The sequence below is a fragment of the Glycine soja genome, chromosome 8, assembly GCF_004193775.1.
Source record: "Glycine soja cultivar W05 chromosome 8, ASM419377v2, whole genome shotgun sequence".
NCBI lineage: Eukaryota > Viridiplantae > Streptophyta > Magnoliopsida > Fabales > Fabaceae > Glycine > Glycine soja.
The window spans coordinates 10,529,735-10,548,963 of NC_041009.1; the positions used below are offsets into that span (position 1 = coordinate 10,529,735).

General features: G+C 33.5%; 3 protein-coding genes across 6 annotated transcripts; all 3 read right to left on the bottom strand.

The window, feature by feature from the left end:
• Positions 1–503: 503 nt before the first annotated feature.
• LOC114421877 lies at positions 504–5,545 on the bottom strand. Of its 3 annotated transcripts, XM_028387983.1 has the most exons (5): positions 5,178–5,545; positions 4,900–4,988; positions 3,483–4,534; positions 1,813–2,680; positions 504–950 (listed from the first exon to the last, which is right to left on the bottom strand). In XM_028387983.1, exons 3-5 carry the CDS (start codon positions 4,449–4,451, stop codon positions 907–909), a joined length of 1,881 nt encoding a protein of 626 aa, XP_028243784.1. In that variant the 5' UTR covers positions 4,452–4,534; positions 4,900–4,988; positions 5,178–5,545; the 3' UTR covers positions 504–906. The 3 variants fall into 3 exon arrangements, with proteins under 3 accessions (XP_028243784.1, XP_028243783.1, XP_028243785.1); XM_028387982.1 differs by lacking the exon at positions 4,900–4,988; XM_028387984.1 differs by lacking the exons at positions 504–950; positions 4,900–4,988 and adding an exon at positions 1,028–1,320.
• Positions 5,546–12,048: 6,503 nt separating this feature from the next.
• On the bottom strand, positions 12,049–13,794 carry LOC114422292. The gene has a single exon (XM_028388582.1). It carries the CDS (start codon positions 13,532–13,534, stop codon positions 12,215–12,217), a length of 1,320 nt encoding a protein of 439 aa, XP_028244383.1. The 5' UTR covers positions 13,535–13,794; the 3' UTR covers positions 12,049–12,214.
• Positions 13,795–15,589: 1,795 nt separating this feature from the next.
• LOC114422713 (tetracycline resistance protein, class B-like) lies at positions 15,590–18,856 on the bottom strand. Of its 2 annotated transcripts, none has more exons than XM_028389200.1 (3): positions 18,427–18,854; positions 16,979–17,730; positions 15,590–16,372 (listed from the first exon to the last, which is right to left on the bottom strand). In XM_028389200.1, the coding sequence occupies exons 1-3, from the start codon at positions 18,712–18,714 to the stop codon at positions 15,874–15,876; spliced, it is 1,539 nt and encodes a 512-aa protein (XP_028245001.1). In that variant the 5' UTR covers positions 18,715–18,854; the 3' UTR covers positions 15,590–15,873. The 2 variants fall into 2 exon arrangements, with proteins under 2 accessions (XP_028245001.1, XP_028245002.1); XM_028389201.1 differs by having other exon boundaries at positions 16,215–16,358; positions 18,427–18,856.
• Positions 18,857–19,229: the final 373 nt, after the last annotated feature.

Consider the following 19,229-nt stretch of genomic DNA (forward strand, 5'->3'; position numbering starts at 1 on the left):
TTGAAGAGTGAATCAAGTGAATTTTGACAAACAATACAAATAAAGCATTTTGTAAACACTGCATCATGCAACAATTACTCCAGTGATAACAAAAAAAGAATCTTATCCCACAGACACCGTTAGGTTTAAAAACCAAATTCTATTATATTCCAAGTTGATGTATTCAGCAATTTATTATTCAATTAACACATGTTGGCTTATTTGAAAAAATAAACTTTTTTAACAGATTTTTAAAAGAATTTAAAGAACATAGTTAAAAAACTTCGTACCCCATTGCCCGGAGGCTCTTCGCTATGCGAAGGTATGGGGGAGGAATGTTGTACGCAGCCTTACCCTTGCATATGCAAAGAGGCTGTTTCCGGATTCGAACCCATGACCAACAAGTCACCAAGGCACAACTTTACCGCTGCACCAGGGTTCGCCCTCACTTTAAAGAACATAGTTATTTTCTAAATTAGAAACCCATCATCAGAATGGCTGAAAGAAACTATGGCCCAACTTAATCAGGCAAACTGCAATCAAAATAATAGTGGAAACGGACTGAGAAAACTTAAAACACAAAGGGTTTATATACACAAACCTCGGGGGATAAAAAAAAAAAAAACTTCACATCCTCCAAACGCTATGTAGTTCTCCAAACTTGAAATCTTCAATTTTTACACTTAACAAGAAAAATGGGGAGAACAAATATGGAACATGGAAAACTTTCTATAAAATATCAACCTCAAATAATAGTAAGACCAAAAACTCAGTCATCACTTTCAACCCGCCACTTACTACAACGAGCGACTTAGAATTTTCTCTTTTAAAGCCAACAAAGCATGTAGAGTTTGAATAGTCGCAGCAGCCAACCCTGCTTCACTCATGCTGGAGAGAACAATTGCACCAAATGCAAGGATTACTATGTCAAGGTTCTTCCGCAAGCTGCACATTGTATCCATGTTTTATATCTGGAGGAAACCTTTGAAGATTAGGCATTACACCGCTTGCAAAAAATTTCCAAATATAATATTGCATTTTGCATCTTGATTCAGTAATTGAAAACAATGTGATTTAACAAGATTAAGCGTGCAGTTGTTTTTGTAAGCAATATTTCCAACAATTATTCTTTTCTTTTTAAATCCGGGTCCAACCTATTCAATCAAATTTACTCGTTTGCATGAGTATAAATCACAGCTTGTCTGACTAACCATATAAAGGCCAATATTCTGAACTATTCAATGGTTTTATGAGACAAGTACCAAGGCAAGTACAGGATGTCTGGCTTATAGCACAAGCATTCAGCTGATGATCAGCGTTCAGAAGGGTAGCCAGGTGATGCTACAAACAAGGAAAGGCTAGTTACTCAAGTAAAAGAGTCAAAGAGTTTGCCTCAATTTGTCCACTATACTAGACCACAAAATCCAAAGTCACGTAGGACCTATTTTTTTCAAGAAGTCTAAAGTCTAAACTAAAGCTGAGATACAGATTATATACTACACACGAACCCAACATTGAAGATAAATCTCCACCGTATACAAATTTTAGCAATCTGATAAATTCCACGTTACTGTATTAGTTTTTTTCCAAATAGACAGTTGGTGTTCCTTTCAGGTGGGGACAATATCATCTACAAGAATTTGCATATCTATATTTCAAGTTTGATAGGACCTATTCTTTTTTGCCTTTTACTTTAAAATGCAAACTCTTTGGTATATTAGCCAATTCTAGTCCCCCAAATCAAATACGCACAATCACAAGCACAAAGTACGATCACATAATAATGGAAATTATTAATACAGTATATGAATAGGAAATTTATAGTGAAAATACCTTTCATTGAAGGTTTGTCATAATCTTTCCTCTCATCATCATTATTCCAATCACCATCGTCGTCATCACCCATGTCATCCCGTCCATCATTTCCTATATCACTTTCACTAGCTGTCTCCCATTCCGAATCATCAGTCTCTGGGCCATACATATCACCACCATCACCCTGACTATGGACCCCACCATGCTTAATAGCTGCCTCTCGAAATAACCAAGCAGAACGCATCTGCTTCTTAACCAAACGCTCAGCATAATCTGGAACTTTATTTTGCCTCAGTGAGAGATCAGGATCATTTGACTGAGAGCACTCATTTATAAATAAAATAGCATCCAATAAACTCTCTTTCGCTAATCCAAGCATGTCATAAGCTTGTGCTCGTCTCCAGAGGCTTTTGGCATGACGATTGACAGGTCTATGGAGACATAGTGCACGGGTAGCATCACTTATGGCAGCCAAAGGTTGTTGCAGCAAAAGATGGCATTGAGCACGATTACTATATAGAACAACTCTCTCCTTCCTGGATCTCATAGGACACAATGCCAATGCTTCAGAGTATTTTGATGCAGCTCCAGCAATATTTCCAGATGAGAACAGGGAATTTCCTTCAAGCTTGACAACCAGCGCTGCAGCCTGCTTAATATGTAGATCTTCCTTGGGCATATTCTTTTCCCATTTTAATCTCTGCTTTGAATCTAATATATCCTCAATCTGTTCTTTAGTGTGACTACTAATTGAGCTTCGTCCTGACCCTTGAGACTGGATGCACTCTTGAAAAACATTAAGGATTGAATCACCAAGCTTTTTATGATCACCCAGAGTTGTAATCTCAGCAAGGTCAACTAATACAGGCACCACTTTATCAATCACCTACATAATATATGCCAAGGCCTTATCAAACACAGAAATCAATTTAAAATATTCAAATGATGTAAACTCAGTCATAATCTCCAGCAATTGGTGCTTGCATAAATGAAAGCATCAGGCAATTAAGGGGAAATTTAAAAATGAGTAATTCTTTGGACACAATGTATTGTTAATATGCATCTAGTTTACACTTTACAAATTCATTGGTGTCTTGACAAGGACCAACCACCTTCCTTTGGGGACACTGATGAAGGGAAGTAATAACTAGTTTTAAGTAAGTAGCCTGCACTTGACCACAAGCTTGAAATACTATTCCCAACAGCAATATCTTAAGATGTTCAAATGAAACTGCTACACAGAACAAATTACTTAGGTAAAACTATTTTTTATTTCCTTCTCAACAGGCTACCATTCTTGTATTCAGAAATCATCTCATCCATTAGTTTTCCCTCATCAGACCTCAACTATCAATGAAATTTGCAGGTGAAATTTGAGAAATTGAAAAACTTTTTGAACCAAGGAGAAATGAAAATAAGAGGCAAGCAGTGTGATAAATCTCAAGGTGAAGGTCCATGCCTAATAAAAGTGCTTGAGATTATGCGTAACGGCTGTTCTTACTTTCATTTTCATTTTTCATTAATTGAAGTTAGTTTAAGGCATAAGATTCAACTTTCACATGTTTATCAGAGCATTCTTTCCCAGCCAATCAGTAGTATTCCTTAATCCTTAGTTCATCAGTGCAAACAAACTCAACAGATGTGAAGTAACAGAACCAGATGTCAATGCAAAGTTGTGGAAGTTTTACCTTGTGACATGTATTGGGATCTTGAAGCAGCCATAGAAGGCAATCAATAGCCATATACTGCCAATCATCCGAAGACCGAGCAATATTACACAATGCATCAATAATACCAGGGCAACTGGCAACAGGTCCCCTACCAAGCTTTTGATGACAAATTGTTCTTAATAAACCAATACCGGCTGGTGAATTTTCATTAACAAGTCCACCCCACATACCAGGTAGTTTTATCAGAAATTCGGGTTTGCATATGGTAGGAAGAAATTCATGTTTAAAAGCAAAACAATTAATTAGCTGAAGGGACCAACACTGCAACTGACTAGCCCATTCCTCAGCCTTCCTGGACTCCATTTCAACACCACCCATGCCACGTGTAAGAAGATCGCAATGATAACTGAGCCTTCTATCAACATATTGGTAAAAGTGTGAATAAACTATTTCCAAGGAACTCATTGCCAATTGGATGGAGAGCTCAAGAATTTCACCATGACTTGCTATGGCAGGAAAAGTGCTGGCATATGTAGCTAAGTGTCCCAATGCTCTAACTGCCACCCTCTGCTCAACCCAAGTTAATCTACCTCGTAAAAGCTCAACCAAAGGAGGAATGACCCCAGCATGCACGGCACTTTCTGCAAATTCTTCCATATTCATTGTGTAGGAACCGATGATATGAGCAGCATAATAAGGAATATATATATTTTGGTCATGAGAAAGCCAACGCCGGTTCTTCAGTCCCTTCCATATGAGAGCAGACATGCATTCAAATATTCCTAGCTCGATGAATTCAGGGTCATTTGGATGTGCCATAGCCGTGTTCCAAAGGCCACTGATAGGGAGAACCTGACCATCTTCATCTTGACACGGTAGTTCTCTAAAGAATTTCAGTACACTTGCTCTGCGCTTGCTTGGATTCCCTTCCTTCATAACACAAAAGAAGCATCCCGGGTACGGACAGTCTGATGAAACTTTATCCATGCTTGATAAATTAGAACAACAACCTCATAGATCAATAAATCAAGTCCTCATCAGGTAGCTGAAGCAAGAAAACCACTTCAAAACTGCACACATGTCATATATTAGATCAGTAATCATCACCCAAAAGACCAATTCATCTGTAGTTCCCTAAACAACATTAGATTCTCAGAAAGAAAAACTAAAATAAAATAATAATGCAAAGCATCGATTCTTTTCACAACCATTTTCCATGCTCTAATAAAAATGTCCAACCCATTGCAAAACCTTCACGGACGAGTCCAAATGACATCAAAATACAACCATAAATCATACAAATTAAATTACAAGTCAAAATTTAGTTTTGCATTTTTAAGTAATAGCAAAAAACTGACTTTCAACATTTATTTTTTTCCTTTTCCATCTGAAATAGTAAGGGTAAAGAAACAGTGGTTGCTGAAACAGAACAAACCCTTAAATATTCTCGCATGAAAAGTCAAACCCAGAGTGAATCACGGAAAGAGATAGGGTAAGAAGAGGATCATACTACCTAGCTAGTACCTACAAAAACCAGTCACAGTATCAACATTCCCACATAAGTCAACCAAATTCTCTAAAAAAAAAACCTATTTTGTCTTTGTCGTTTTGCAGAATCGATTACGCCGTAGAAGCAACCGGTTTTTCCGGTGGCCACAGTCGATTCTATTCTACCATGCACAAAAAAAAAAAAAAAGTGGGTGATAAGATTACCCTCCGTTGCTAAACGGTCTTCTGACAGCAACAGGAAAATAAAAGTAGAACGCTACACAGTGCTGTGAAGTTGCAACGGTGAGGAGAAAGAGTGTGGTGGTTACAGTGAAGCGTCGTTTAAGGCGGAGATCGGCGATGGTTGTAAACGACAGATCCAAACTCGTCGTCGTGGGTTACAACTTTCGACCGTTACATGTCGGAATTCACGTGCTCCTCGGATGCTGTGAATTTTTGGCACTCACGCTTTTCTCACAGCACCGTCATCTTTGATCTAGGTTAAAATAGCAGAGAGAGAGAGAGGAAAAAGAGAGTGAGCAACCGAGAAGGAAGACAACGGAATAATGCTGGGGTTCTACTGCACACTGTACTGTTCAACTATAAATTTTAAATTATTGGTATTATTTTATTTTCTGGTACTTATTTTATTCTTTGGTGGAGGGAGGGAGAACTAAATAGAAATGAAAAGAAATAAATATTAATGTAATCTTACCATGTAATATTAGTTTTTTTTTTATATTATTAGAACAACAGTCTAGTGTTTACTACTGTTTACTGGCAGTGCTTACAACTATGTCTCACCATTCACCAACAAAAATTTATATATTATGATTAGGTGAAAGAAAATATATACTTTTATCATCTCTTATTTAATTAAAAAATCTGAAAGATTTGATCCTGTTCTAGTTGTTTTATTATCACAGTATAAATAAAAAAAATACTATCACAATGAATAATTAAACCAACAATGAATAAGTAAAAAACTATAATTAAAAAAAAGTCAATAACTTATCACAATGAATAGGCCAATTATGCATTTATTTTGTTGATTTTTTTATGAGATTTATTTTGTTGATAGTTAGGCCCACAATGCAAAGTTAAATTTATTTCGGTAGTATAAAATTTAAGTCTTGAAAATTAGTTTTAAAAAGTTAGTTAATTAACAATAAATTTTCAGTCCTAAAAGATAAAAATATTCATGCAAATTCATCATTAACAAAATCAATAAATATTTTATAACAATAATAAAAAAATAATCATATTCATGAATTTTTTTGGTTTATCTTTACATGATAAATTTGGGAAGGTAAAGATTCATTTTAATTTCTAAAGTTTTTTTAAAATACTATTAATTTGTTTTCTTGATCATAAAAATTTTATTAGTTTTTTGTAAAAAATAATACATAAAAATACTGCCATTATTATTTTTTATTGTGAATAAAATTTAGTGTACTAATAATTGAAGATGGTATTACTTTATTGCCATTTAACCATCAATTATATAAAAAATGGAGTCAAAATGATTCCTCATCCGTGTCTATGATTATAAGAACTGCTCTAATGTTGTTAATTTTTATAATTAAATAACTATATGTAAGTGTGTATGTAATTAAAGTCTCAACTTATTTAAAGAACATGTTTGAAAAGTTTTTTTAAAAAAGTTAGTTAGTATTATTAAAAAAACAATAAAATAGTTAAATAATCATTTTTAAAATAAATTAAACTGTATATGCATTGAATTTAAAAACCTCATTAAAAAATGATAATTAACCCGATTTATTTTTAAGAAATAAAACTCACATCATTTGATTAAGGATAGGTTGAAGTACAAATAGAGAAATATGATTATAAACGTGAGAGCTAACATGAAATTTTGATGCTCTTGTAATTTTATGAGCAATAAAATTGGTTTGCCTTTTAATAAAACTCACACTAGTTTGAAAAAAAACAAGTGATTTTATCCTACATTTAATTAATATTACATGAAAATCATTGAAACTCTTCTTTTCCGAAATGATAATTAATCCGAATTTATTTACACAAATGTCATACGCAATTAAGGTGACATAATTTCCGTGGCAAATTCTCAATTTTACTTGTTTTGTAGCTTACATATTTATATTTATCTTTCCTATCAAAACATACATCTAAAATACTAACGAGTTGAATTGGTATTTTTTATGGGGAAAAAAATTGGGTACTAACACAACAATACTTCTTTTTCTTTCTTTATTTCCCTCGTACGTTCCGCTATTTGTATGGGTTGTGTTTCGGCGTGACCCCATCAATGGGGCCAATGGCGCACTTGCTTATAATTTTGAAGTGCATGGGACATAGGCCAATAACATTTAAACCCATGCGTAGTGACAGTTCAAAAAGTGAAAGAGTTGAATGACCCACTTCACATTATTCTTTATGAAGGATTAATATTAATTAATAGCACAGTTGAATAAATTATTGTTTTTTTATAAATCACAAGCATGTTTATTGACTGCAATCATGTTCAAATAAGTAAATCCCCTAGTTAACTTGGAATAACCTCGTACATATTTTATGATAAATTATACTTTATCCAAACATGTAGTGCTATATAAGAATTTCAAAAAATTATACACTTTTTTTTTCTTACCAAAAATTACACACCATTTAAGTTAAGCCATATAAATATTTATTGTAAATCATCATTCAAGAAATGAAAAATTAAAATTATAATTAATTAAGTTTTTAGTTCTTCAATTTTTTATATTATAATTTTTAGTTTCTTAAAATTGTTTTGATAACTTTTAGTCCTTAATTAATTGTCTGTCAAGGTTTTTAGTTATTTTAATTTTATTTTTGCCTATTTTTAGTCCCTAATTTATTTTTGTTATTCAAAATTAGTCTCAAATATAAAATTAAATAAGAAATTATAAATTAACAAAATAATAAATAATTTTAAGCAATAAAAATAAACGAGGAATAAAATTAAATAATTTTTTTAAAAATGACTAAAAATCCTAACAGGAAATTAACAAATAACTAAAGGTTATAAAAAAAAAGACATTAAAAATTGAAATCTAATAAAATTGAGAAAATAGAAACATAAGTAACTCAAAATTATAAATGACAAAATTATTAAAAAAATTAAGATGATAAAGTTTTAATTGGTTGTGAAAATCAAGTATATTATCACCAATAGTATTAATAAAATTGCCCAACAATTATTTACTCTTCCACGTGTCACAACCTAACTTCTTTTGTCACATTTTATTGTTTCGTCCTACGGTCCAGTTATTTTTAATTTGTATGTATTATACTCTCTTGTTTTATCACCATGCAAATTCGACAACAAAAACATTTTTTTTTCTGTCACTTCCAACTAGTTTTGGTACAAATTTATTTAATATTTTTTAAAAAAGAAAACACAAAATTAATCAGCAATTTTTTTTTACTTCTCTCTATTACTCTCACTTTCTATTTTTTTATTTTTTTAAAAACCCTGCAACTGCAGGGGTCCCATTCTAGTTTTTATTAATAACCTATATTGTCATGTATATATGGCTTTATTTTGATGCAAGGTTAGATATAAAAATAAATAAATAAAATTATGGTCCTAATTAATCATAATATATTTTACACAATCCAATAAGCCTGATATATTATTAATCAATCAAAATTATTAAGACAACATTCAAAACGACGAATTGAATAAAAAAAATCTGAAGAAAAAAACTATTAGGGTTGAACTACTAGTGAGAATTTAAATAATATGGTGGAAAACATAAATTCTAATTTTAGTGCGACTACCATGCATAAAAAATAATAATTTTAGTCATATAGAATAAAAAAATGAAGATTTTTTTTTGTAAGATGTATCTTCAATGACAGATGCGAATAAACATAACGAATGCTAACTATATTATGTATCACCTATATTTTAATATATTGTAAAAGTTTAAATATTTTTCAATATATTTCTTTCTATTTTTTATCTTACAAAATAATATATTTACATTTTCATCTAATTATAAGTTTATAACGTATTATCATGATGTCTAAAATGAAATAATTGTATGCAATAACTTCTCATTGAAAATATGTCAAATTAAATCGTAATTTTACAGTTTTGGAATTTTCTTTTTCCCTGAATTATTGCAGGAACAATCAATGCTTAGGGAACCATGAGTCATATCTGCTTTGGTTTTTTTTGGTCGAAGGTTAGTGATAAACCTAGATGACTAGAATAGATCCTATGCTCTTCACACTTCACGTTTCTGTCTCTGGGCCTTCGGGTAGGATAACTAAACAAACAAACAAACAAACAAAAAAGACAGACAGTAAGGTAAACTAAATATATGCATTTATTTAATAATATTAATTAATAATCTTTTCATATTTTTTAATTGAACTTCTTTAATTCGAATTTATAAACCATTAAATGTAATGGTTTTTTTATTTGAAAAATTCAATATTTTTAAAATTAATTAAAATAACCAAAATTTGATTCACATTATATTAAAATAAGCTAAATAAGATGTTAATAATGAGTAATTATATATATATATATATATATATATATATATTAGATTATTAAGATTATAAATATTTCATCTAAAACATAGTTAATTAAATGATGACTAGGTACACCTTTTTTTAATACGGATAACTAAGCCCAAAAACAAGGTATATGTATTAGATTATTAAGATTATAAATAGTCAATATTAATTTTATTTTCAATAATTTGATATGTGATTAAGATTGATTTAGATGAGAAGAAAAAGAAATTTCCTGTAACATTTTGTAATTTTACCATTTTAATAAATATTAGGTTTGTACCGTTCACGAAAATAAAAATGTAATAATATCCGATGATTTGGGTATGATTACGCTGCATAACAAAATATGGTTTTGCTACACATAAGGCTTCTGTGCAGTGTTATTTAAACGGACCGGTCCGGCCGGTCTAACCGGGAACCGAAGACCGGTGCTTACATCATCAATCCGGTATTAACCCGAAAAAACCGGTGTGACTGCCAGGGTTGGACCGCTTCCAAATAAAGATTATCGCATTAAATTTTGATTTCACCAACACCTTTTAGTGCTCCAAAGTCTTAAACAGTTGTCTCACTTTTTCTCTCTCAACTGCTATCCTGCATTTTTTGTTCCCCAAATTTCTAAGTCTCAAAAAGCATCAATTACTTTTTATCTCTCAGTTCAAGCTTCAACACGTTAAACATTTCTCACCTACAAAATCTATTTCAATTTATATTAATTATATATATAATTTAATTTTTAATACGCACGGGATGAAATTAATTAAATTAAGAACCAATTTGATGACTGACTTATGAACCCAATATTTGGGCTACTCCATGACCGAATTGATTTTCGCACCACTACTTCTATGAGCGTTGTTGCAATGTTGCCTCATTGGGTCAATCTTTCTCTTTCGATCAGATTGACCCTACCTACCCTATCAATTGGGTCAGTCTCCCTTCGGTCCACAGTCCATACACAATTCATATAGATACAACATAGTCTTTAAGCAGTGGGTTTTATTCACTATGGACTATATAGTCTATAGACCATAGAATCCAACTGTTATAACTCATTAACTTCTAATATAAGTGTTTGTACCCAAAAAAATAAAAACTTTTAATATAAGCGACTATAGTCACTATACAGTTCTCAAACCCACGAAGCTGGTGATCTCCCAGTAAATAAATCGAAATAAATATTTGAAATTGAGACCGGTATCATCTTAATTCTTGATATTTATGATTTGTTACTATTTTTATTGTTTTTCGAGAGGAAATTTTTATAACTTGTTATTATTAATGTAATTTTTAAGGGAATTATTATAACTCACTTAACGGAGAATGAGTAAAAAGTTACAATCTTAAGTTTTTTTTATTTTATAATTTTGTTAATTGCACTAAAGTGATAGTAAATGACATTTCTTTTACGAAGACAAGTTGGTTATTTACTCAATACGTAACTAATATTTTAAAGATATTAATATAATGATTAACGATACTTAAATCTTTAAACAACCAAAATTAAATATTTGTTCAAATATCGTTATAGAATTTAATCACCATACAGCAACTAGGAGGAGGGTTTCTTTACTAAAAGTGTCAGCAAATTATGACTTTGGGGCTGGATTCAGATCCAGGCTGCTCTGTCCTAAATAACTGAAGACACTTTTCCTGTTTTCCAAACTCCAGTTCCCACATGGCAATATGACATCAGAAACTGTCGGTGGCCAAAATCAGAAAACTACAATAGGCATCGCATAAAACTAAAAATCAGAAAAGTTAATTAACTAGTAATTATATAAATCATGTGTTTTTTTAGACGAATATAAATCAGTTGTTAACATATTGGTGAGTTCATTTAAAATTTGTTTATTTTCTTATCAACACAAATTTAAAATACTACAGCGCATTATTTGCATCGGTGGAATTAATTGCGCGTAACGTGATCTGGGAAGCAAATGCCTTTACTATACTAACATTTTTAAAATTTACAATACACGGTTCGTTTCCAAAACATGTTGTCCTTTTCTTTTTGAAAGAAAACTCTATCCTTCTTAGATCAATTTTTGAATTTTCTAGATTTGGTTTTATTAGATTATTTTTTTATACTAAATGCAAAAAAAATACAAAATTGATCCACTAACAACCACTGTTCTATTATAAGGGATGCTAACGTGCATGTCATAACGTGTTTTGCTTTTTATCAACCTAAGGATGCTGATTTCGTCGAATCCTTCTCATTCTAATAAATAGAAACTAAAAAACGAAAAAAGTTTTTTTTTTTTTTGGTCAGGAAAAAAAAAAGTATCTTGACATGTATTATTTGGACGTTCTTTATCTTCAGGCTTTTCATGAATCGAGATCTTCCGCAATTACATATTTAATTGAGTAAATCTTAATTTTTTAAGAGATTTACTTTTGTATTAAATTGAAGCATATATAAAAGTTCCTTTTAATACTCATCACCGCCAGTTCATCAATTATCAACCATAGGGAGTACTATATTTTAATTTAATTAAAGTAAGTAAACTTTGCAGATTATTCTATTTCCATTTTCCAGGCTGAAATAAGAGAGTAAGAAAAGAACAGCTATGTTTTCATCCAAATCAGGAGGCATGAAAATGTTGTTGTCATGATGTAGCCTTATTTATTGAACAAGCTTGCAATTTTACTTTTTTATAACTTTAATTATTGAATTGAATCAAATGAAAATAAAATAAATAAATAGAAAGGTAGCTGAATCAATTTTTCTTGCCTTCTCCTCCACCGTCCTCCACGTAATTCTTTTTCCTTCTATCAGCTCTAGCAAGCACACAGATGAGCAGAAAACACGTGGCGTAAATCGCGTGGATCTTCCAATTCGTCTTGGGCGGTTGCTGCAGCACCACCCTGTGGAACACCGTGACGTAGTAATGCAGCCCAACGGCAAAGCCCACGAAGACCTGGGCCAGGCCCAAGAACTTGGAGCCCAGCCCACAGTCCGTGGAGAACACGAGCACGAGGTACATGAGAAGCAGCAGCAAGTAGAAGACGTAAGCGAGAGTCTGCAGCACCTGCAGGCACAGATACGTGGACTGCGAAGTAGAGTATAGAAACCTGAGGGGTTCGAAGCCGGTGAAGAACGAAGTGACACAGAGAATGGTGAAGTAGAAAGAGAGATAGACTTGGATGAAGATTAGGATCTTCTGGAGGGAGAAATAGGCTTTGATTCTTGTGCAGAGGAGAGAGACTAAGAGGAGAGGGATGAGTATGAAGGCGCTAGAGATAATGGTGGCGACGGTGGGTGCGTATTTTTTGCCAACGTAGGGTTTGAAGCCTTTGGTAATTTCGCTGTTGGCTTTGGTGATGTAGGCTTTGGAAGTGGTGGAGATTCGTTCCAGGTCGGGGAGGAGTGTTCGGTGGAACTTGTTGGGTAGATCTGTCAACTCTGAAACCAAATCATATTCGTCCTCATCCTCCTCCACGATCCAACTCGGTGGTGCTTGTTTCGGAGCTGGTTTCTTCTTCGTTTGTTGTAGTAGTTGGTTCGGGGGAGTCTTTTGTTTCTTGTTTGTTGTTGCGTCGTGAGTTTGATCTACTTTTGCTGTTCTGGGTTGCTTGTTGTCTTTTGCTGTTTTGTTAGTTGGTTTGGCGAGATCCAATGTTTTCTTGTTGCTGGAAATGGAAACGCTGGTACCGGGTTTTGAGGGTGAGGTTTTGGATGTGACGTTGAGCTTCTTGATCTTACTATTGAGCTTCTTGGCGAGGGCAGTGTCGGTGGAAGCTGAATTGGTGGAGCTAGGCTTGAGTGGCTTGGTTTGGTTTTTGGAGGAAATGTTGTGGGGTGATTTTGTGGTTTTGGTGTGGTTCGTTGAGGAAATACTATTAGTGGGCTTGATTGGCTTGGTTTGGTTTTTGGCGGTGGTTTTGTTTTTCAAAGGCTTCTCTTGCTCTTGTTTTTGGGCACCCAACATTCTTCTACTATGTTGAGGTTCCAACGAGCTGGCACCGAAGCAAACAGAAAGAGAAAGGAATAAAAGAACATAGAAGAGTAGTAGCTTTCTGTGATTGAGTTGAGCCATTGGTATCCTGGATTTTCCTTGAAGCAAGATCTAGAAATTAAACAGAGGACGCTCCCTAAGATCTAGCTATATGTAGTAATTAATACACATGCGAATTTAATAATCAGATTCCGGAAGAGGAAGGGAGGATTTTATAGTTTATAGTTAGGAGTGAGTGAGAGTGGAAGTGTGTGCTGCCAAAGACCAAAGTGGTGGGAGAAGGAGACCTATCACATGGCGCGCATGAGATTGTAGAATTTCACTACCTTTTGCTATTTGCTGCCTCACTTTCTCCCTTTTTATATTCTGGATAAAATAAGTGAAAAATCATCCACTTGTACCAGTTGAGACAAATCCATAGACCCTAGAGGTCAATACTCGACAATAACTCATTAATTTCTGTAAGTTTCTTACCCAAAATGCCCACAAAACAACGAAAGAAGAGTAATATACTTGAACTCTTGAAATTATCATAAAAATCTTTTTTGAATGGAAAACTAAATTGGATTAAGATAATGTTAATAACACGTATTTTAATACATTATTTTAACTATATATGTATTATTTAACTGAGATTTATTAAAATTCTCGAAATGATGTATTTATTGTACTCCAAAATTATAAATTCTTTCATTATAAAAAAATATAAATTCTATAGACTTTTTCTTTGTTTAAAAAATTATAACTTGGATTTTTATCTAACAATTGTATGGACAATTAATTAAAATTATTTCTACTAAATAAATGAAATGTGAAGGTATTAGGCAAGAGTGTTTTAATAAATGAAATCAGACTTTCAAAATCACTAAAACGGTTTTAAAAAAATGCGGTGAGTATTAATGTCGCCATTGATGGCAGTGGAATACGATGTAGTCTAATAAATGTTTTATAGATTTGAATATATGTGGAACATGAGAACCCATGTTATATATATAATACTACTATATTAAATTAAAAAATATATTTATATTTAAAAAGAACATAAATTTATTTTCATTATTATCAATCTAACAATTTTATTCGTAATAATTTACAAATAAATATTCTTTGAATCTTGAGGATTATCTTAAGAAATTTTTGAGAATCAACTCACTTAAACTTTAATAAAAACTTCGTACCCATTGCCCAGAGGCTCTTCGCTATGGGAAGGTATGAGGGAGGGATGTTGTACGCAGCCTTACCCTTGCATATGCAAAGAGGCTGTTTCCGGATTCGAATCCATGACCAACAAGTCACCAAACACAACTTTACCGCTGCACCAGGACTCGCCCTCCACTTAAACTTTAATATCAGAACAAAATTTAAAATAATTATAAATGACACTTACATCATTTTTATATTTTTTATCACTAACAACAAAATATAAAAAAAATCAGAAAAAGAAGAAACAACAAATATATCATATGTTACAATTATTACATAAAGAAAGTATAAAAATATATATTATTGTTAGATTAATCCAGTTGATAATGATGAAATTCATGTCCTACTAAAATGTGAGCTCCAATCGCACAGTTGAAATGATAACCTTTTTTTTTTACGAGTATTATGTAAATACATAAAAATTGTTTAGGTCTTAAATCTCTCCTGGTTGCAAGTTTTTAAAATCCTGCTCATTTAAAATTCTTTTTTTGCAACTTACCCTTAATGATACCAAAATTGTAGCAATCAATACACCCTAACCAAAAAAGTTAACTAATGATATTTCATTATATCAATCTCAATAAAAAAAACTTTTTTTTTAACTTATCCTTTATTGAAACTTGATATTAAACATAAATAAAAAAAAGCACTTAATCTAAAACCTCAAAAAAATGAAAGTATTTTAAAGATAATAATATTAAATAAGATAAGTTTAATAAGATTTTAGTGCTAATCAATTCATCAAGATAAACTAAACTAAATTTCCCCACCCAGCTCAGCCAAGGAATCAGGATAAACTCATGAATTTAGAAGACATATATCTAGCACCAGCCTAGCGTGACTACTTTGTTGAACTTGATTAATATAGATTTCTCACATGTCACATGAGACAAATGTGCAGCAGTAAAGGATCAAGCCTAGGGCACCCTAACATAAATAAAGTGAAATCACCATGCTAGGTGCTAGGAGATTTTGGCTTTTGAGACATCAAGAATGATTGAATATGATCCATTTAGAAGAAAATACATGGTATCAAGTATCAACAGTTTCCGGAGTCACCTAACAGATAAGCTTCACCCCTGTTTGTCTAATTATGTTGGATCTGAAAAGGTATCCAATCCCCCCCCCCCCCCAAATGTATATATATATAAAAGATATCCAACGGTAAACATTAATATAACATTTGATCAATTCAACTTCCTTGCAAATGTGAACTACTAGGACAACAAAACTTTCTTATCATCATCATCCACGTCGACGCTCTCTTCCCTTGGATAATCAATATCAAACTTGCTACTTTCCTTATCATTCACCACATTTGACTCTAAATATTCATGAATTTCGCAATACTCTTCTTTTGTGCCATCTTCCACTTCTAGCTGCTGCATTTCTGATTCGGCTAATGATATCATTCTTGCTCGTTCCCTGTCCCTTGGGTATGTGCAATAAAGCAATGAATACACGGAGACGCAGATTGTCATAGGTATTATAATTGCAGTATAAAGTGCCTTGGCGAGAGATGCAGCATTTTCCCTATCTGTTTCAATCTCCACAGAATCCGAGGATCCGCTTGGGATTGGTCTATAACCATAAACATGCTGAGCCAATAATCCAACAATAGGAGGAGCAAAGGATGCCAAGATGGACTCAAAAGAACAATCCAAAGCATATATAGCGGTTCGGGACTTCTCAGGGACTATTTCTGCAAATATTGGACTGTCCACACTGTTACATTTGAAAGGAAACTAAACAAGGTGCATTTTAATCGATGTTCATTTAAACAATTTGTTTAGTTTGAAAGAAAAACAGCCTGCAAACTGTTTTTCTTGCATATATGTATCACTATTGGTAAATGTTTGACTATGGTTGATGATTAAAGATCTACATAGTCTACAACAACCTTCTTTTATACTTTCAATATGCATTCATCACTATGTTCAACAACTAACATTGGCCTATAAAAAACAACTAATTTTGGAACAATTATGCAGATGGATCATTAGTTAATCACTGTTACTGTTCTCTTCTGACAAATGCTGCTAACATACCTAGATAAAAAAAAGGTAACAATCAATCTACAGTCATGGGGTCAGGAGATTCAACACTCCCAAATTGACTAGGATCACAGTGGTCCAAAACAAGGTAATAATTTCTCCTAGTGTACGCGGGTGCCTCATAACACTTTTACTGATTTACTTCCAAGATATATTTGGTATTAAGGGAGGCCATATACTAATACAAGAATTCCTTAAGCTTTAAAATCTAGTAATCCTGAATATAAAGAACACAAAGTCATAAACTATTGCAGTTATGGATACGTACTTGTTAGTTGCTGGAGCATTCCAGGCTGAGGTGAATCCCATGATGACTAAAACAAGACCATGCATGAAGGCAGTGGATGAATCATCAGGCAATCCCAACAGCAAAATTGCTGCTAAAGGAATGACTGAACCAGCGCTTATTTGTGACAATATTATTCTACCAGCGTTGGGTAACCGTAGGGATAAAAAATCTCCCATCCACCCTCCAAACAGAGACCCAAATGAAGCAGCAACTATGAATAGGGTCCAAAGGGTCGCTGTTGTGACATGGGAGAAGCCTATTAGTTCTAACCAAAGAGTGGCAAATGACAAGCCTGACCAGGGAAATGATCCAAACACTCCCTGAGCCACAATTATCTGAAAAGTTGGAATTCTAATAACTGACTTTGCTTCTTTCATTAGATCTTTCATTTCAGAATAAAAGGACTTATTTTGAGCTTGATTTGTTGCTGTGTCATCGCTCTTTGAATAGTGTGGATCGTTAGCGAAGAGGCGCACCAATATACCCACTATAACACTGATCAATGCAACTAGATGAAAGGCAATTCTCCAACCAGGTATACCTGCGACTGTGGTTGAGGCTATTAGTACAGAGAAGAGACCACCAATGATGCTTCCTAAGTTTCCTGTTAGTTGCAGCCACCCAAAAGCCATACCACGGTTGCTATCAACGGTTGAGTCAGCAACAAGGGACTGAATTGCTGGAATAACAATGGCAAGTCCTATCCCATTTAAACCTCTTGAAATTGCCACCTGAAACATTGAACCATGATTCAGGGAAAACATGGGCTAAGAAAACACGTATGAGTAATAATCCATATACAAAACTATAATTTTGTTGAGCAAACGATCATGATGTTTATTATACTTATCTTGTTTGATATTTTGAATTAGTCATATATATATATATATATATATATATGATCATGCAAGAGGACGAGCCCTGGTGCAGCGGTAAAGTTGTGCCTTGGTGACTTGTTGGTCATGGGTTCGAATCCGGAAACGACCTCTTTGCATATGCAAGGGTAAGGCTGCGTACAACATCCCTCCCCCATACCTTCGCATAGCGAAGAGCCTCTGGGCAATGGGGTACGAAGTTTTATATATGATCATGCAAATTATGGTCAATCCTGAAAGTTAATCTCAGAATTTTATGGCACAAATGGAATGACAGAGAGGAAAAGCCTTTTTCTAAACGAAGGAGATTAATTTCTTTTATGTTAAATATCACCAGGTTAGGGACAACAGACCTTCACCCTTTTTTTAATTATTTTTTTAAAACGATGCATATAAAATTCTAGAATACTAAAAATGTGAGCTTGAATCCTTCATGGCTAAAAAAAAGAAATTTCTGTGGCTTGGGATAGCTACTAAGAATTTGACGTGGTCAAGAAAACTGAAAACGTGTATAGATTTGTTGAATCCAATAGGCAAATGCAGGGTAAGAACCTGTAAGAAGGTGGAGGAGATGGCAACGAGGAATGTAGCAGCAGCCCAAAGAAAAGCACCGAGAGCTATGACATGCGCACGATTGTGACGGGTGGCGAGGTAAGCCGCGAGAGGGTAACAGAGAGACTGAACAAGTGATCTGAAGAGAGTCAACGAACCCAACGCAGTGGGGTCAGCCTTCAGATCCTCACCAACCTCTTTGTACACTCCTGGAAGCAGAGACTCATCCGCTCTCTGCATAATACTCGCCAGATTCACCAGCACCAGGTTCAGTGTCTCGGATTTCATCTCCTCCACTTTTCAACAAATAATAACACAGGAATTTGCTGTGTCCTTGGAGGGACACATGGATTGGAACTGTTGCCTAGAGGAGATGAGTTTGCCTAGCACGTAACTCCGCAAAAATTTTGAACAAACCTCACTCATTTATTACTTTTATATGTTGAGCTTGGTTTATACTTGACTTTGGTTAGTTTAGCTGTTGCTTTTTTCCAATATATTAATGACTATAATTTGATTGATGGGTTAGCTCTTACGATACAAGTTAACCAACATAATGTTCTAAATTCACAAAAATATGTTTTTGTATATGCTCGCATTTGTCTTTTTCTTGCAAAGATCCTGCTGCTCCATGTGCCGGTATCTGTATTATATAGTCTTTTTGAGGTTATCTATGGAAACTACCTTAAAATAGAACAAGTTGGAGGATTCTAAAGAATTAACAAGTCGATGGTGCTTTTATTTATTTAATTAAAAAGGAACAAGTTGGGCGGTATACTTTTTTTTATGACGTAATTATGGTA